This window comes from Catharus ustulatus, chromosome 1 (assembly GCF_009819885.2).
Source record: "Catharus ustulatus isolate bCatUst1 chromosome 1, bCatUst1.pri.v2, whole genome shotgun sequence".
Taxonomy (NCBI): domain Eukaryota; kingdom Metazoa; phylum Chordata; class Aves; order Passeriformes; family Turdidae; genus Catharus; species Catharus ustulatus.
Window position 1 is genome coordinate 18954449 of NC_046221.1, and position 18022 is coordinate 18972470.

The 18022-nt window shown below is 37.6% G+C and overlaps 1 protein-coding gene across 6 annotated transcripts in view; it reads right to left on the bottom strand.

Moving 5' to 3' along the window:
• Nucleotides 1-18022, bottom strand: part of MLLT10 (MLLT10 histone lysine methyltransferase DOT1L cofactor) — a 128776-nt gene that overhangs the window by 28115 nt on the left and 82639 nt on the right. For all 6 annotated transcript variants that reach the window (XM_033052913.1, XM_033052921.1, XM_033052930.1 and 3 more), the window contains one exon: nucleotides 6552-6730. In XM_033052913.1, coding sequence (XP_032908804.1) covers nucleotides 6552-6730 — 179 coding nt within the window. The remainder of the gene's footprint in view (nucleotides 1-6551; nucleotides 6731-18022) is intronic.

The window sequence follows — 18022 nt, forward strand, 5'->3', positions numbered from 1 at the left end:
TGTCTAATGCAGTTTAATGTACAGTAATTATGCTAAGTTCCTTTGCACTGCAAAAAAAAAAGGATTATTGTTTAAATAAGTTTGTTGAGGTAATGTCAAAGTCTCCAGTTTTAAGATGTTCTGATCCAAAGGTGACTACAGGAGTTTCACACCAACTCCTAACTTACATATGGTTGAGATGTGCATCTTCAGGAGTGGAGTAGGAAGCTCACTTAAGCAGTCAAACATCTAATGCAAGTCACAGCTGTTGCATCTTAAAGTCCTGGAACTGAGGGCAGCTTGGCTTTTTTTCCCATGCATTTATTCTACTCACCAAATAAAATTTGACTAAACACTGATGGCTGATAGACCTGCCATTAGACTATCCACAGGGAGGATGGCCCAGAGCCGTCCCTTAAAACACAGCAGTCTGCCTAGCTCTAGCAGACTTCAGATGCCTGAAACTTTTCTTCTTTCCTTCCTCACATTTACTTTCTGCTGAATATTAAATTTTAAAAAACACAAATCCAAACCAGTAGGAACAGGGAATGTTTCCCTGAACAAGAATGGAAAACAAAAAGTGCACAAAGTAGTATGTTCCTTGGCCATACTGAATTTAAGAATGCAGCATCCATAACTTCAGGTTACAACTGTAAACTTGGAAGCAGTATCGATTAGGTGGGTGCATTTTACTGTCCCATGCAAATGCCCAACCCCCTCCCGCAGACTTGCAAAAACCCCTCTCAACCTGAATTTTCAGCAGAGGAACATCTACTTATTTAAGATGTACTTTTAAGTTCCTTCATAATTCCACCCCTGTTGTGGAAAGTTACAAATAAGATTGGTCCCAAAACTGTTCCTAACTTCTCTGTTGAAAGGAACAAAAACTAAGAATAGAGTTCCTATTTCCTGTCTTTTCATTTATTTTCCCATGAGTGCCAGAATATAAAATAAAAAGGACAAGAAAGTTCCCTTGATAGCATGAAAAATGATGAGCAGACTTAAACTATGACAAGAAACAAACCCACTAAGACAGAAAGCCAAAAATAGTGTAGACTAGTAATTTGGAGAAAGAGCAGGGGAATACAGAGATCCAAAATTAGGGACTAGATTAATTCAGAAAATGAGAAAATAAAAACCACAGGACAGATGCATCTGAAACATCAGATGCCCTACATTCAGAAAAGATCTCAGGATTCCTTAGCTTTCACATTCCCCTATTGTTAACAAATAACTCCAAATCTACTGGAAAAAAATAAGCCTTATCTCCCCCTAGAAGCTGGATCAGACAAAGGAGGATAACTACCTCTATATGAATGCTAAAGAAAACCCTGCTGCTTTTGTACTGTTCCTAATGGAAATAAAGCCAAAGGAACTTTGGAAGGGACAATGGAAGTGATAAAAAGCAAACTTCCTTCACTCAGAATTGCAACACAGCAGCAGTACCTACCTTCCCAATTACCACATCTGCATCCTGGAGGCAGCAGTACATTACACTATGTTGAAGAGGACCTATCATGCCATCACAAATAAATCCTGGATGTAAAGAATAACAAACAGCAACTATTCAGTTTCCCTATCTCTGTGCAAGCCACAAGAACTGCAGTTACAGATATTTCTTGTCCTTTTCTCTCTTCATTATCTGCCTCTGTGGCAAAGAAAGCACTGTGCATAAAGCAAGAGTTGGGAATTTAGGAAGAAAATAAAACAGAAGCTACAGAAGAAAAAACACTTAGAAAAGAAAAAAGAATCTAGCAGCAGCAAAAAAATCCCACCATAAGAAAATCTTCGGGACTGTATCTGTAGAAGAGGTTAGTAACAATATATGCCATATTGCTTGAAATTGTCTCACAGATGTACTTATTACAGTCACCAAGAGCAGAGATACCATCACACAGAAGAATGAAAAAAAATCAAAGTGAAAATTTGATATTGAATTTTCAGAGTAAGAATAAAATCTTAAAATGTCTCAATGAACTGAGATTACTATAATGTAAAGATCATACCTTACTGGATCATACAATACCAACCCCAGAAATTTGATGAGCTACAGTTTTTTTAAGTAAAAGACAGTGTGTTTAAGCAAACTACTACATGTCATTTCCACTCCCACTAAAAGCACTATTGAAATGAGATTACAAGACACTTAAACACATTTTTTTTTCTTTAAAGATATACAGTCTGAACCACTGAATGGCTTTAACAATCAATGACCGAAGAAAGCCCAGTCAAAAACCTTTACTCCCAATTCTGCAGTTTGATTCTGCATTCAGCACCTGGGGATGCCAGAAACAATTGGCCACAGAGCTCCAGTAGGGTAATTTCACTCATTTAAGTCATCAAAAAGAACACACAGCTCAAGCAATTTCAATCTCAACCCCAACCAAAGTAGTAGACATTCAATTATACAGCACTAAATGAATAAAAACAAATCCTGCCGTACAAGACTAGGAGATGCTGAGGCACCCAGATTACCACATTTTTATGAACATGTTAATAATAAAGAATAACTTATCAGAAAGAGCAGTACAGCAAATTGTTACAGAACAGGCTAACAAACATTTTTGCTCTAACAATGAAGCACTATGAAATATTTGAGATAGAAATTGAGCATACAACGTTCAAGTGGTGCAACTCATGACCTGGTTTAAAAGGGGAAAGTTAAAGATGATACTCAAAATCCAAATGGAAGAAAGAGATTCTTCTCAATAACAGAGCACATATCAATAACCATATGAAAGTTAAAGACACACTTCTGAGAGAAAAGACACAAGTTTGGCATACAGCAATTTACTGTTACATATGAAATAGGCAGTACCCACAACCATGTCAAGAGCATCAATTCATGGAAAACCAGGAGAAAATATTTGTGTGGCCTGTACCCCTTTTCTACTACATTTTGCAACTGCTAAATGCATCGTTAGCTAATAAAGCCTTTTTGAATTAAGCAGTGTACGCTTAATATATATTTTATATTTTGAATAAGCAGTCTAGGCCCAAGACATATTTAAAAAAAAATAAAATGCAAAATAATCTGCATTTCCAGCACATGGCATATTCACTTGTCCACCAGTTCCCACCTGGTGAGGAACACCAGCACTTCAAATCCATTATGACATATCATGGAACACAAGTTCACAATCTCTTCTGGATTTATTAGTTTGGAATAAAAATTATGAAAAAAAATTATGAGTGGCATGAGAGAAAAGAAAATGAGGCAGAAAAGGAGATTGTAACAAGGTCCATACAGTGCTTTTGTCTTACAAACAAACAAAAACCACAGTATGGAAATTATCATACTAGTCAATAGAACGAAAATTCAAAACCCAGGATTTTCAAGTTGTGAGGTTTTTTAAGCTTTAAAATCAGTGTTGCTTAGTTGTTGAAGAAAAAAAAGCACTTTGAGTTTTTAATCACCAAAGTTTTACACAGGCCAGTAAGTTATTAAAAATAATAGAAGTTATTTTGTCATTTTGAGTAGTATTAATTTACTAGCAGTTTTTAATAATAGTATTACCTAATCTAGGGCAGTTGCTTTCAACTGTTTTCAAGTTTTTTCAATGCTATGAACAAAATTTTCTGCATTAGGTCTATCATGCCATTCTAATCAGAACATATCAGCTAATTCTGAGACTGATTCTATGGGAATGTATTTTTTCCCAAGACATTCTCTTAGAATTTCTTAACACCCTTTTAAAAAAAAGAGACATACAAAAAAACCTTCAAAATGGATACATTTATGATGTCCCCAAAATCATAATTACAAATGCCCAACAGAGATCTAAAAAACCAGCTGAAATCTTACAGGATGCACCTTAGCAGCACATCTTTGAGGCAATTCCAAGTTCTAGCACTATTCCAGTAGTCCATCTGCTAACATGACTGAATAAATGAGCAGACAAAATTCAGTCATACTTGCTCTCTTAACTAACAGTTTAAGTAAAACCTAATTTTTTAACTATTACTTTTTACCAGCTATAGAGGTACAAGCTTACCTTAGCTTATAGCCTAGGATGATGGTTTTCTTTCAATCAGAATACTACACAAGAAACATACTAGCACACTCTTATTTAGAGAGGTGGGTAAACACTGAGAATACATCCACAAGAGCCCAGTAAGCAGACAGCACTCTGATGGAACTTTGCAGATGTAAGTAGGTAAACCCTAGTCCTTGACGTATAATCAGTCATTTATGCTAAATGGAAAGTGGGTGGGGGGTTGGGAAAGAGATTTTTTAAAACTAAATAAATAAATAAATGGTTGCTTCAAGTGGAGAACAACTACATGGTAAACTAGGCTCTCCTGACTGAATCTCACCAAGGTAGTACAGACCTTATGCACTGAAAGGAGACTCACTGAAGCAGCGGAGACTTTGTTAATTCAAATACAGGAGCTCACCTTTACGGCTGTCAACCAAAATTCACGATTTCAATCTCCTTATATATCTCAAACCCAAGACTCTCTAAGTAGTACCTGTGAATAAGATCCTGACAAGTAAATCTATGACCACTTGAAAACAAGTTTGGTAGTCAGGCAAGATACACAACTCCTTTGCGGATGAAAAAAAAGCCAAAGCCCCCAAGGCAACTCACTAGAAACAAAGGCAAAGAAAGGACAGGAATTTTAAGCAATTAACCTATGGAGGGCTCTCTAGTTCAGCTAAACAGTAAGAGAAGGTCCTTCTCTTAGGGTATAGTTGTCCTTTTTTTGTGAGAACATAAGAGAAAAAAAATACTATGGTATTTATTTTCCTGACTCATAAAATATGGGTTTTGTCCAATTGCTTTTTCAATCTGTTTATCTTCTGACAGAGGTTAACAAACAGAAGTGATGGTGCACAACTCCTGCTTATTTAACTTCTCCATGTCAATTGATTTTACAGACCTTTGTCTTATCCCATCTCAGTGTCTCTTTTTGAGGCCATGAGTCCCTCACTATTTACTCACTCCTTATAAAGAAGTTCTTTGCCATTGTTCACTACCATGGCTCTTCTTGTACCTCTTCTGGCATGTACCGTATCTGTTTTGAATAGAAACTGTGCTTTCCCTTTAACACTGATTTTATTTGCCCTCTCACCACCTTGTCAACATAGGCTGGTGAGGTCTTTCAGCAGTTTGTGACAGCTGATCTTCATAATGGCTCACTGCATAACCCAGCATAATCAGCAAACTTGGTGTGTGCTCCTCCTCCTCCTTTCCCCAGATCATTTATGAATACGTTGAGCAGTACAAAAGGCCGAGTCTTCCCAAGACTGCTGGCAAAGCTCTCCTCTGTGAAAACTGAGCATTGACTTATTTGGGTTTTCTTAAAAACTTTTAACCTGCTACTGAACGATGCCACAACCCCTCCCTCGAACTCCAAACTGTTCTATTAAAGTGTTGTCACTGAGTTAGAGTGTGCAGTGATCTCTGGAAATGAAAAAAAGAGGAGAATTTCCTAAAGTACCAAAATTTTAATTAATTTCTTTAAAGTAGTTTCCATCAATCTGTGCAAGAGGTAGCACTCAATTTTGGGTGAAACCACCTCATTTTTCTAGCAAACCAGTCCAGAAGAATGATGTAAAAATATTAACTGCCACCTATAAGAACAAATTGCTATTTGATACTGAAATGTAATCTGTGTTGGTCTTCACACAGCATTTCTATCCAGGCACTATACATATCTGCTTGTGCGCAAACACACACATTAAGCTTGATTTTTTCATGTTTATATTTAGATCATTGTAGACAACTTCCAAGTTCATTGTTTATAAGCACACAAAAAGATTTATAATTGATATGTTCATTGTAAGAGAGATTCCAATCAGAAAATGAAAAATGCAAGAAACAAGGAGTATAAACCATAATGCATACTGTAGTATTCCTTCATACTTCAACAGTAATTACAGTGACTTTCTGCAACTATAACCTCGTACTCTCTTATCTTGATAAATGTAATCTTGTCCAACTTAAATTCATACAAAATACTATCATAAAGGTATTTTTTTCTGGTTCATTACTTCAACTATGCCACCCTTCTGCACTTCTCCCATGCCTCCCTTATTCCTTCACCATCAAACATGAACTATGGATCTTCATTTGCATGACTTTTCAAATACAAAACTATAACATATACATCAACATTCATTTGCTACCAAGATGTCAGCCTTGGTCATCTCTTTGCTAGAGCTAGCCTAGGTGTCCATTTGTTAAATCTCCCAAACAAACCACTCTTTAACTGATACCATCACTTTTGCATAAAACACAGAAAACTTTACATATTTTACTTTTTAAAATCTTATGTTCTGATAAAACATTGGCTAGAACACTGATGAACTGCAACCAGCATTTATGCTACTAGTCATAATATAGTTATTATTAATAAGCACTTCCTCAGACTACATTTTAAAAAAATCTATGTGCTTTACAAATTAAGACTATGTAATACTATGGGGAACTTCCAGCCACTACAACATTTCACAACAAATATAATGTTTATTAACCTATTTTCCAAACAAATTAGTTTCTTTTAACATTGAAATTAAGCAGGTCAGTAACACTGTTTTCTATCTTAAAACTCTTGTGATAGTTTACCTGAGTTGCAGCAACAACAGTAGTTACAGAAGGCGCAGTTGAAGGTGATAGAGCTCCCACTTGCTGCAAGTGGCCTGAAGCCTGCTGAGGTAAATGAGAACTGGAAACGGGAGTGCTAGATCCTGAGCCAGATACTGCATTTGGAAATGATACTGCTACATCATTGCTGCTAAAAATACCTGAAAAAAATTACAAAAACGATTACATGCATCTCTCTCTCCCCCTCCCTCTGTTTACTAGTAACCATGTAAATATGCAGTAGAAAATTAATCAAGACAAACAAGATCACTTAATACATAACGTAGAAAACTCCTGTGTAGAAATTCTAACCATGCTGATTGATAAAAGTGCTCTCGTTATTTAACATTCTACAGTTCAGGGAACACAGATTGATTCACTTTTTAAGTTTTTGTAAAACATGTGCAATAAATCAAATATTTATGTGCATTACAAACTGCTCAAATATTAACAGTGGCAGAATTTTTGGCTAAAATGCCTGCCTTCAACTGAGTCTGCTATCAGAGTTTGTTCTTTCAATGTATTACTGTTAAGTAAAGAATGAAGTATTGGGCTATATAACTGAACACACACCATACAAATGGAAAAAATACTTTTTAACTTTAAAGCAAATGTTACTAAACAACATACATTTGTTCAAAACTGTTATTTTGGCAACTAAGGATTGCTTGTGCCTTTTCAGAAAAATATTGGCAGCAAGTCTGAGGACAAGGTACTCAGATTTGCCAATAGAACTGGTGATATTTCATTTATTCACAAACTATAATTCCATCCATGATCTAAATGAATGCTTGACTAACATTTCTGCTAGAACAGCCAACAAATAAATGACTAAACACGTTAACATTATTCAGACTTGCAAGTTAGCAATTTAAATAGGAAGAGTTCACACCCCTCTGTGAAGCCATTACTTCTGTTCATCTACATGCAGGGTAAAGTTCATTATAGAGGTTGGGAAAAAAAACCCTACTGACCAGAAGCCCAGGACAAGAAGTAGTACCTGTCTATGAAACCGTTAGGCTCCACGTGCATTAGATAAGTGAGCTGTCAGCTGGCCAAGGAATATCAAGCATGGTAGCACTGAACTGCAGTTAGAGGAAGAGTGCCACAGGGAGTAAACAGAAGTAGAATGAACATGGTTAGATCAAAAAAAGCAACAGAACTGAAATGCCAGTTAGAAGGCAAAGGGTGGAGCTAGTTTGTCACTCATACAAATAATGATTTGAAGAAGTCAGTGACAATAAGAAGATACGCAATGTTAAAACACCACTCGCCACCCAGATATCCCTCTGAGCACAGGCAGTCGAGGGAAACTAACATCATCCAAACCCACATATAATATGCAAACACTGATGCATCTTAAATTCCCTGCCTCTATTAACTGTCAAGAAAAATGGAAGAGAAAATCAGCCAGACCCACTAGAGAAAGAAGATACGAAAAAGCAGCTGAAGACACTTCGCGACAACACTTTTTTCCTGCCTAACCATCTTCTCCCCAATCTCTTCATCATAGAGAAGTTCCACACCTGCTCTGCTTTCCTACTAACCTTTGTCTCTTTTACCATTTAGCATACCTCCCCCTCCTTGGGTTTTTTTTGTCACCATCCCCAACACCTACAGTTACAGCCTTATTAGCAGTTAAGATCCTTCAAGTGTTCACTTTGCTACGATTTTTTTCCAGTTCTAGCTGGATCATCTAACTAGACAGCACATTTTATGGATCCTGCTCTTATTTGTCCCTACACACCACCAAAATGACCATGGATAAACAAAAAGCCTTGCTATTGAGTCTACTCTTAAATGTGACATAATTACAACCACAAAAACTGAAATATAACCCAGGTCCTCAAAAGATTTTTCAATTTGCTTTTAATCAACAATTTCAAATTAATAAAAAGGATGAGATTTGACCCTTTGTTTTTTGAATGCAATAAAACAATTAAACATACAAACCTTCTTGAAAATATGAGATTCTCATGAATTATCAGGCTTCAGGAACCATAAATTTTAAGAATAAAAATAATGAAATATCACAACACCTGTGAGTAAACCATAAGAGCTCATCACCGCAAACACTGTCACTCTCATAAAACATCAACAGCAATGAGAGGAGAAAACAAAATTTTTGGTGAGAGACAAGTACTAAAAATGAAGGATATTTTGCCAGAAAGGGAAAACAACTCCAACATTTTAATGCTATTATGGATTTATTTATTCTTAATTTTTAACAATCTTACATATTTAATAACTGCAGAGATTCTGCTGCTTCTATTTTAATGATAAGGTTTATTCTTCCTCTTAAAAATAAAATTCTGGAATACAAGCATAGTTATGAAATCACAGGCAAAAGAATATCTCAAAAGAAAGAAAAGCAGCAAACTGGTTTGCCAGTGGAATGAGGTAAGCTAACATTTGTTGCCAGTTGTTGTAGTAGTATTAAAAACATTATTTGTTGTTGCTGCGAAATACAGGACATATATGACCTATCAGCACACTCTTTTTGGGGTAAGTATCTCCATTTATCAATCCCTTACTTAACACAAAGTGCATGCACCTTCTGAAACTAGTCATGCAGCCAAGATACTACTTCATGCAGCATTCAAATAAGAACTGTATGCTGAACATTCAAATAAATTACTGATTTTCACACTGTTTCAAAAATACCTGTATAAAAACTACGTATGTATCACATTAGAAAGCCAAGACAGTACACATCTGAAATGTCTCTAACATACTAAGTTGTCCTATGGGGTTTGGAGAGAGATAAATCACTTTCTGGATCAGCAAGGAATGATAACAAAAACCTGAGCAAATCTCTGTAAACTACATTAATGTTTAAAACAAACAAACCACCTTGAAGTCCTTCCTATATTACTGAAAAGCCAAAGAGCTGAAACTTATGATGAATGGCATTGTGTAATTTGCCAGCAGCATAGACAGCATGACCAAATACAGTCTTCAGCATTAACCATAGCACAGTTCTTCAGCTCCAGGTGCAAATGGACACAACGCTGCTCAGGTAAAGTCTGACTGTGCATAACACCACTAACACAGCTGCAGAACACAGACTTCAGGTTCTAACAGATGAAATGCACATGTAGCCTACACCTCTGGCTTGAAAGGCTTAACAAAAAGGCAGCTGCAAAGAAAAAAAATAAAGTGTCTCTGGCCCACAAATAACTGCCTGCTTAGCACAGAAAGGTAGTATATAGAGGAGGGAACATATCAGATAATGCAGACTGGAAAAAAATGCATTATTTATGCACCACCAATGACAAATTCAGTAACAGAGGATATAATACCACTTCAAGAATAGTGAAAATCAAAATAATCTCAAATCAAAACTAGCAATATATACCAGGTGGCACACAAAACCATTTTAGTGGTTTTATTTAAAATCTCAAAAATAAGTAGTTTCATGAGCAGAGGAGGTAACAAAACTGATTAAATCCGGCATTTCCATAGTGTTGCATCTCACAGATGACATCAATACACTAAGCTTTCCCACCACAATTTCTGTACCTAGCTATGAAATCCTCACTTCTTTTCTAGTACTACAGCACTCTCCATTATCCAGCTCTCTTACATCCCCTTCTTATGCTGGTGACTGCCTAGTTCAGCACGAGAGAAAAAACAGGCAGTGGTTGGTTACTTCTGTACCCATACACCATCCATTCCTACTACAGGAATGTATGTTTTAGAGTTATTTTTCTGTAAACTGGACAACAGACTTAAAGCTTACTGTGAGCCAAAATCAAGACAGACAACACCTAGACTGCTTCCTTAAGAAGTTCATAAAATGTTCTCCCTAAAGTTGCATTTTCTTCTGTAGGTCAGAAATTTCAAAGTATTACAACAATTCTGAGAAGAGGAAGTTATCTGAGATATCTGTTAGCATTTTGTCAAAACTTCAGGAATAAAAAGATTATGGCCAAAGAGGCAATTTTTCAAATGTAAACTTGTAGGCCCACAGAAGTTGCAGAGAACTACAAAACCTTCCTATTTGGGAAGGTCCCCCTTCTTGAGGGAAGACAGATGGGAATGGGGTTGGGACAACAACCTTAAGGAAACTCACAGTAGAAATCGCAGAAATAAAAGGAAATCTTGAGTTATAAGAACAAGAACTTCTTAACACAAACTGAAACTATAAGCACGTTTTCAGTACCTTCACTTCATGTGGCAATCTCAAAAAGTCTTCCTTAAACCCATGGCAACTTCTTATACAGTGCAAAATGAAAAAGTGTCTTTGCATGAAGCAGTAACATTCATTAGTAACTAAACAAGTACAAAAAACTGATTAAGTTGCACTATACAAGAAAGAACACATCTGTTCCAGTACAATGTTAACAGTGGAAGAAGAACCCCACTATGTTATTTTTAATATGCTCATAAACTGAAGTGAATCTAATATAAAACAGAAACAAATAAAAACAGGTTATTTTTGACAGTTGTCAAAGGAGAAGTTGCACTTGAAACTGCCAAAGTAGCAACAATATTTCACTTAAATTTATGAGATAATGAGCTTGGATGCTACGGCCAATCTGTTTCCTTCATGAAGAAATCTGAAATTTAAGAATCAAATAATCACACAGTTTTCCTGCTGGTGATGAAGAAAGTGGTAGAGTTCACTTTCAGGCAGGTTTCTACAAGACTCTGCAGTAACAGTTACAGAGGTGCATGGAAAAACTAAAGTTACTGATCTACAACTGGATAACAAGCAACACTTCCCTCCCTTTCAGTGACTGGGCATCCTTTTTTGAAGGAGGCACAGTAGCTTGTCACAGATCAACAGTCAATGGCTTCCTTTCTCAAATGGCATCCTGAGTACTCTCCATAACTGAGGCAAAAGTTAAGAGACTCAAAATACCCAAAGAATGCACACTGCTGGGGATGGAGGGGAGGAAGGAAGATACAAGTACATGTCTACATATTTTCAAAAACTGGTTTTCTAACTATTTTGAAACAGTTGCTCCAGTTTCATACTTACTGGTAGAAAGCAGACTGCCACAATTATTACCTTTGAGAATACTCTGGAGAGTGGATTTATAGTCAAATACCAAAATACAGTAATTCATGAGTATAAGCCGTACCATTTTGACTAAAATTTTGGTCCCAGCCCGGAAGTGTGGCTTATACTCAGGCCAATATACGGACAAAGATCTGAATTTTGCCAACCTGGAAGTGCAAGCCCGCACCAGCCCTGAGCCGAGCCAGAGCCTGCCTGGCCCTGAGCCGAGCCAGTAAACCCCGCGATCCCACGATTCTGTTACTAACTGGCAACTTTGTGAAAGTTGCACGCAGATCCTCATTGCGAACGAAAGTGCGGCTTATAATCAGGTGCAGCTTATAATCATGAAATTACTGTACTTAACAAGAACCTTGACACAACTGAGGAACGCGATCCAGCATGGGCAATATAGCATATATATGGTGAATCCATGATCATATCATCTATATAGACAGCCAAGATCTGGTGTCTGCTATCAAACTCCATTACAATTAACCCCAAATCCTTGGTTGCTCAGCCAGCAAAAGATATGCAGGTATCTCTTCTTTCTATTTCCATCCCTATAGTCAAACCAACTGTATAGCTATCTATAATCAATCAGAAATGTGTTCAGCAATAGGGTAGCAGTAAAGGATCAGAAAAGATCCACGTGCTACTGAAATGATCTACTGTGTTCAGTTAGTCCCAACTGCTAGAGTGAACATGGTATTTTACACTTGATTCCGTGTTCATTGATGACCACTCATGTCAGCAGTCAAGCTCCCACTTTGAATTAATTCAAGCTTATACAGGTCTTACACGGCAGCCCTCCACTGCAGAAGGGCTCAAAACCGTATTTTTCACAGTCCACCCAAGATGAATTTTCTCTGAAAGAAAAGGTCTGACTGTGACATGAGGAGACAGATGAATGACGTGATAGACTATGAAGACAAGGGAGAACTGTGCTGCTTTTCTAGCTCACTATATTCATCTCTTACAGTGACCAATAACAGCCATACAAGATAAAGTACAAAAAAGGGCAAGCATGTAATAATACCATCCTCAAATGTTCCCCCAGCCTCTAGAAATCTGTAATGTATAAAATCTGAGTGTGAGGAATGGTCTTTGTAATTATAAGCCTTAAATATGCTTCCAGCCTTGCCCCAATGAATATCTTCCAATCCCTTCTGAAGAGTTGAAACTTTTCATAACGTATCTCATGGTAAAGCTACACCTCTGTGCAGTCTTTTTTTTGGAGTGGAAGATGGCTGACACAGGGACAAAACTCCTTTAACTTATTTCCTCCAGGTGTTCTGACTTCTCACAAAAATCTTTGAAATGCTTTATAACTGCCTGTTCAGGTTTCACAACTAGTTCAGCTTTATGAAATAGGACATGTTAAGAATTTCATGCTTGTTCTACCATGAGTCAGAAAGTTTTCAAGTACTCTTCTAGAATAGAATACTAGGATAAAGAGCTCTGTGATCATATCTGAGACACATATGCTCATAACCACAAAAAAGACCTGTACTTCAAGTGTGCCACAACACAAAGAAAGATCTTTGTAAAAGAAACAGTTAAACAGATATGTAAGAACAATTCATAAAGACCTTAACTTCTTGAGGTTCAACATTTAAAATGTCCGCTTTTGCAACAGTGAGCCAATATATACAATTTACTTAAATACAACAAACTAAAACCAAAGCAGTTTTAGGCTCACTTAAGGAGTATTCATTAAGAGATGAGCATGACTTGTGATCTACATTTCTTAATGATTTCAGAAAAGTTTACTGTGTTTGCTTAAGATCTCTGAAAACATAGCACAGCTTCAAACCACTGTGATAGCAATCTACCTCAGTGCTGGATGTTGAGTCACTAGAAGCACCAGATTTCTGTTCACTGTCAACATAACAGTCTTTTACGGGATTTTCTCCCTTTTGGATTCCAGTGATCGGAGGTTGATGTCTTCGTAGGGAGGGAGCAGGGCAAAGGTGGGACAGCTGTTGCCCAAATTTCTGAAGGCTTACAAATAGCTGTCATTAACAACAGTTACAGCCTTCAAGTGGTATTCTAGAACCTCATGATCAGATAGTTACACTTACAACTGCAATATCTGACAACCAAATTGTAATTACAGTAATGTCATGAATACAAGCCGCACCGTTTTGACTAAAATTTTGCTCCCACACCGGAAATGCGACTAACACTCAGGAGCGGCCAATATGCGAATAATTTTCTGACACTTACAACCCCGGAAGTGCAAACCGAGGTGCCGAGTCGAGCAACCTGCCAGTAAAACCCGGCTTTACGCGATTGTTACAAATTGGTTACTCTGTTGCACAGCGGGTGGAGCCAGGCTCCGTACAGGCAGCGCTGGGGTGGGAGGCGGGGGAGTTCCCTCCTTCAGGCAGCGCAGCCCGGGGGAGGCAAAGGGTTCCCTCCTGCTCACCCCGCGGCCCGGGGAGAGGCGGGGGGCTCCTGTCAGCAGGCTCCATCCCCGCCTCCCACCACCGCCGCAGGTGCCAATGGGCTCCGTGCCCCCCTGCCACCGCGGGGCAGCGCCGGGCCAGGGCGAGCGAGCCCAGCGGCGGTGGCGGTCAGCCCCAAGTGGCCCTGCCAAGCGGCAGCGCTGAGTTGGGCCACCTGGCCCTGTTGGCAGCCCCGAGCCCTCACGGCCCGAGCCAAGCCAGTAAACCCCCCCAATCCCACGATTCTGTTCCTATTTGACAACTTTGTTGCACGCGGGTCCTCGCTGCCAACAGCAGAGCGGTTTATAATTGGGTGCAGCTTGTGTATGGACAAAGAACAAAATGTTTGCCAACACCCAGAGATGCGGCTTATAGTCAGTGCGCTTGTAATCGTGAAATTACTGTACTCAGTATTTCAAAATGTGCGTAACAGAACTACCTCAGGCTGACTTTTTAATTTGCCCTTTTTTTATCAATTTAGATGGTTTAGCCAAGCACTACTGCCTTCATGCTTCAAAACAAGCAGATGCCTTTTTATCAACACTGAAAAACTCTGCCCAAGTTAGATTAAAAAATTTTAATTCATGCTCAGTACAGACTCTTTTTAGTTTAGGTTATCTTATTTTAAAAATCCTACCATATATACTGAATTTTGCCTGCACTGACAGAGAGGCCAAGACTACAGAACTGAAGTTTCTTTGGAAACATGTTGTCTTCTAAAAACAATCACAGCACTGAGACTGGCACAACGGATGTCTGTTCTGTATTATGACTCTCCTCACTGCAACTCAAAAATCAGCATCAGACAGAACAATCAATAACAAAGACCTAAAAACAGCAACAGGAGTATGAAATAAAACAGACAGAAGACAGAATAAGCAAGAACTGAAGCAACCACAGAAAGGCAACAAGCAAACATTATAATTTACAACTATCCCTAACAAAGTAATCAAGTCATTGCTTCTCACAGTCTTTTTTAAAGTATGCACTAAAACTGCCAAGAGATATGTATGCTCTATATGTACATATATTCATCTACAGATACGTATATGCCTCTTGCTCCTTTTCAGTGGTAGACCCATACAAGAAGAGAAGAATGAGACTGCAAGGTCAAGTCAAAAAAGTTTGACTGTAAGATCTAGAGTACAACTTGGAAGGACAAAGCACATTATCACACAGCAAATAGCAGTGACAATTTTACATCTCTCAACTGCAAATTCTGTGGTTTTTAGAAAAAAGGCTTTGAAAAAAGCATGAAAGATTTAAGAAGTTGACTATACAACCACAAAACAGCACTGAGTATACCAAGTCTGTTACAGGCAAAACTGCAGTGTTCCACTGTCTGCCTTTAAGTGTTTTGGTTCTTTTCTATTAAGGCAGGCATCTTAATGGAACAGCTTTCATGACTCCATTTTCTAGTCCTCTTCTTTAGGACTAGATTCTTTCAAAGTAGTTCAATATTTTAGCTATCTTTCCTCCTTCACAGTTTGTCAGCACCGAATTTCAACTGACAGGGTTTGCCCACCTTTATAGTAAAACCACTAATAATAAACCTCTCTGTTCCAAACTTGTATTTGTTTCCACTCAAACTAAAACTCACAGATTTTCTTTTTGGTACTTTATTGCTGATGTTCAGCCAGTTAAAATTCAGTGCAATGAAAAAACAAGCTCCTCACACAGACTCCATCAAAACTCTTCCTGCCAGTGACATTTACAATCCTCAGCATTACCTGACACATAATCTGAATATGCTGTTGGAGTAACTGATCTTTCTTTATTTAAACATTTATCTCAAGTTGTAATACTTTCTTTTCATCCTATATAAACACCCATGACAAGATCTCTTCTCACTATTCATATTTTCAAAATTTCTACCTACTCTCATTGATTTCACCCAGATACATGCTTCTGACAAACAAGAGCCCTACAATACCAGGATGGGGGGAGGGAGGGAAGGGAGAAAGGCAATACTGGGGGAAAAAAGTAACCAACTTACACTCAGAAGGTATCATAAAACATCATCACCACCCAACCACCCCAAAAGAAGGTAATTAGATGACAAATCCTGTCCAAACACCATTCTAGCTACCATTATGCTGTTCCACAACAGTAAGTTATATAAAGCATTACTATTGTTTGGCAATACATGCCCTTCCAACTATCTATGCCATTAGTTTAAAAAACAAAAAGTGCAATGGGAAAGAAGTCACAAATGGCATTCCATTGATTTCTATTCTGAACCCTCTTGTGAATCTATACCTCTTCAACATTGAACAGCAAAAAGGGCTCTGCTTATAAAACGGCAGAAACTCACCAAGTCCAAATTCAGCACACTTTGTCAGATACCCTTCAGATGTTTTACTTTTGTTCAGAAAAATGGTGAGCTTGCTTTCCTTCATCTCAAAGCTGGTTCAGAGCACTGTATACCTGGGAGAGTGAGAGGGAAACCCTATATCAAAAGGGAAAAAAGCTAAACCTATTTTACTAAAGCAAAGCAAATCTAGAGAAATTTCAACATTTCTCACCACGTGTAGACTACGAAAAATAACGTTAACGCAATATTGAAATTTTTATTATTTAAGAGACCCACCACTCTAGACTTCTGCCTAACTGGTGAAATTCATGGCTCTGCCAGTGTGAAAAGCAGAAGTTCTATAAAACTGTAATGTTTACTAGCTTAAAATACAAAAAACTTGACCATGCAGTTTCAAACATTTAAACTTGTTTGCATATGCTGAATTTTAATTTTAAGTCAATACAATTAGCAATGCTTACAGCACTGCTCTTCTAACATACATGCACAGCAGTAAGAAAACTTCTATTTGTGGCTGGCACAGATGGATAAAAATTTCCAATTTTTATTAACAAATCACCTGACACCAATTAAATATCACATTGAGAAACAAACATGATAATCTTCAAAATTAGCCTTTTGAGAAAGTTTTCAGTCTTCCAGTAACTTGTGAATACAGCTATGACTGTTTCCTACAAACTAACAATAGTCTTGAAAAAGTAAACCAAGTTCTAATTTAATAAGATATTTCATTTCCACTGGCTATGAGTGAATACAGAAACACGGGTACAAAGCCAATACTAAAAGGAAACAGCCATCAGATACATTAAAGATTCAATATTGCTCCCTCTGAAACTGATAGTTCTGTTATCAGTGACACAAATGAGTAGCATCAGGCTGTCAGAACAAAGAATGGACTAAACAAGGCTACCTTCACATGCATTACTTGTAGTAATTTAAGTAGTCAGGAAGGGAAGTGGGAGAATGCCTGAAGTAGACACCACTATAACACACCTATGAATGGAGCACAGAAGAAGGACTAGAAAACACTATTCACAAAATTAAAGAAAAGAATCTCAGAACTGGAATAAAACTGTTATCGTTTTACTTCACACGTACAAAAAGATCATAAAAAGAGAACTGAGGAACTATTGACCTATCAGGCTCCTGCAGACAATCTACAAAAGTTTTCACTCAAGTACTGAACAATTGACGCACTGCAGACCTGTATTTCACCCAATCCATAGAATATGCAGACCTTCAATCAGGCTTTTCCACAAAAGGCTACCCTTTGTGATAAATGAACCTCTGAAAAAGATTCTAATATAACTTACCATTATGTATGGCATTCATCAACTTCGCAAAAGCTTTTGAGTTAGGAGAAAAAGGGCTTCATGTTAAGATCATGTTTAACAGACACACAAAAGAATGTATGTATAGATAGGAATTTCGGTGGACAATAATATACCTGAATACATCTTTCTTGTATTAGAGCTCTGATCATTTACAGTAGCACAAATTGTAGAATGGATTTATTTCTATCTACTATAATTTTTTACTTCTATTTCTTTTATCAGTGTTGGTTAGATATTAAATGTCGAGTATAAGAACATTCCAGTACATGCCAATTAGCTGTATTCTAAAGCTAGTATTACAAATAAAAATTCAAATTCTTTCCAGTGGCAATCAGTCCTCCCAAGAAAAG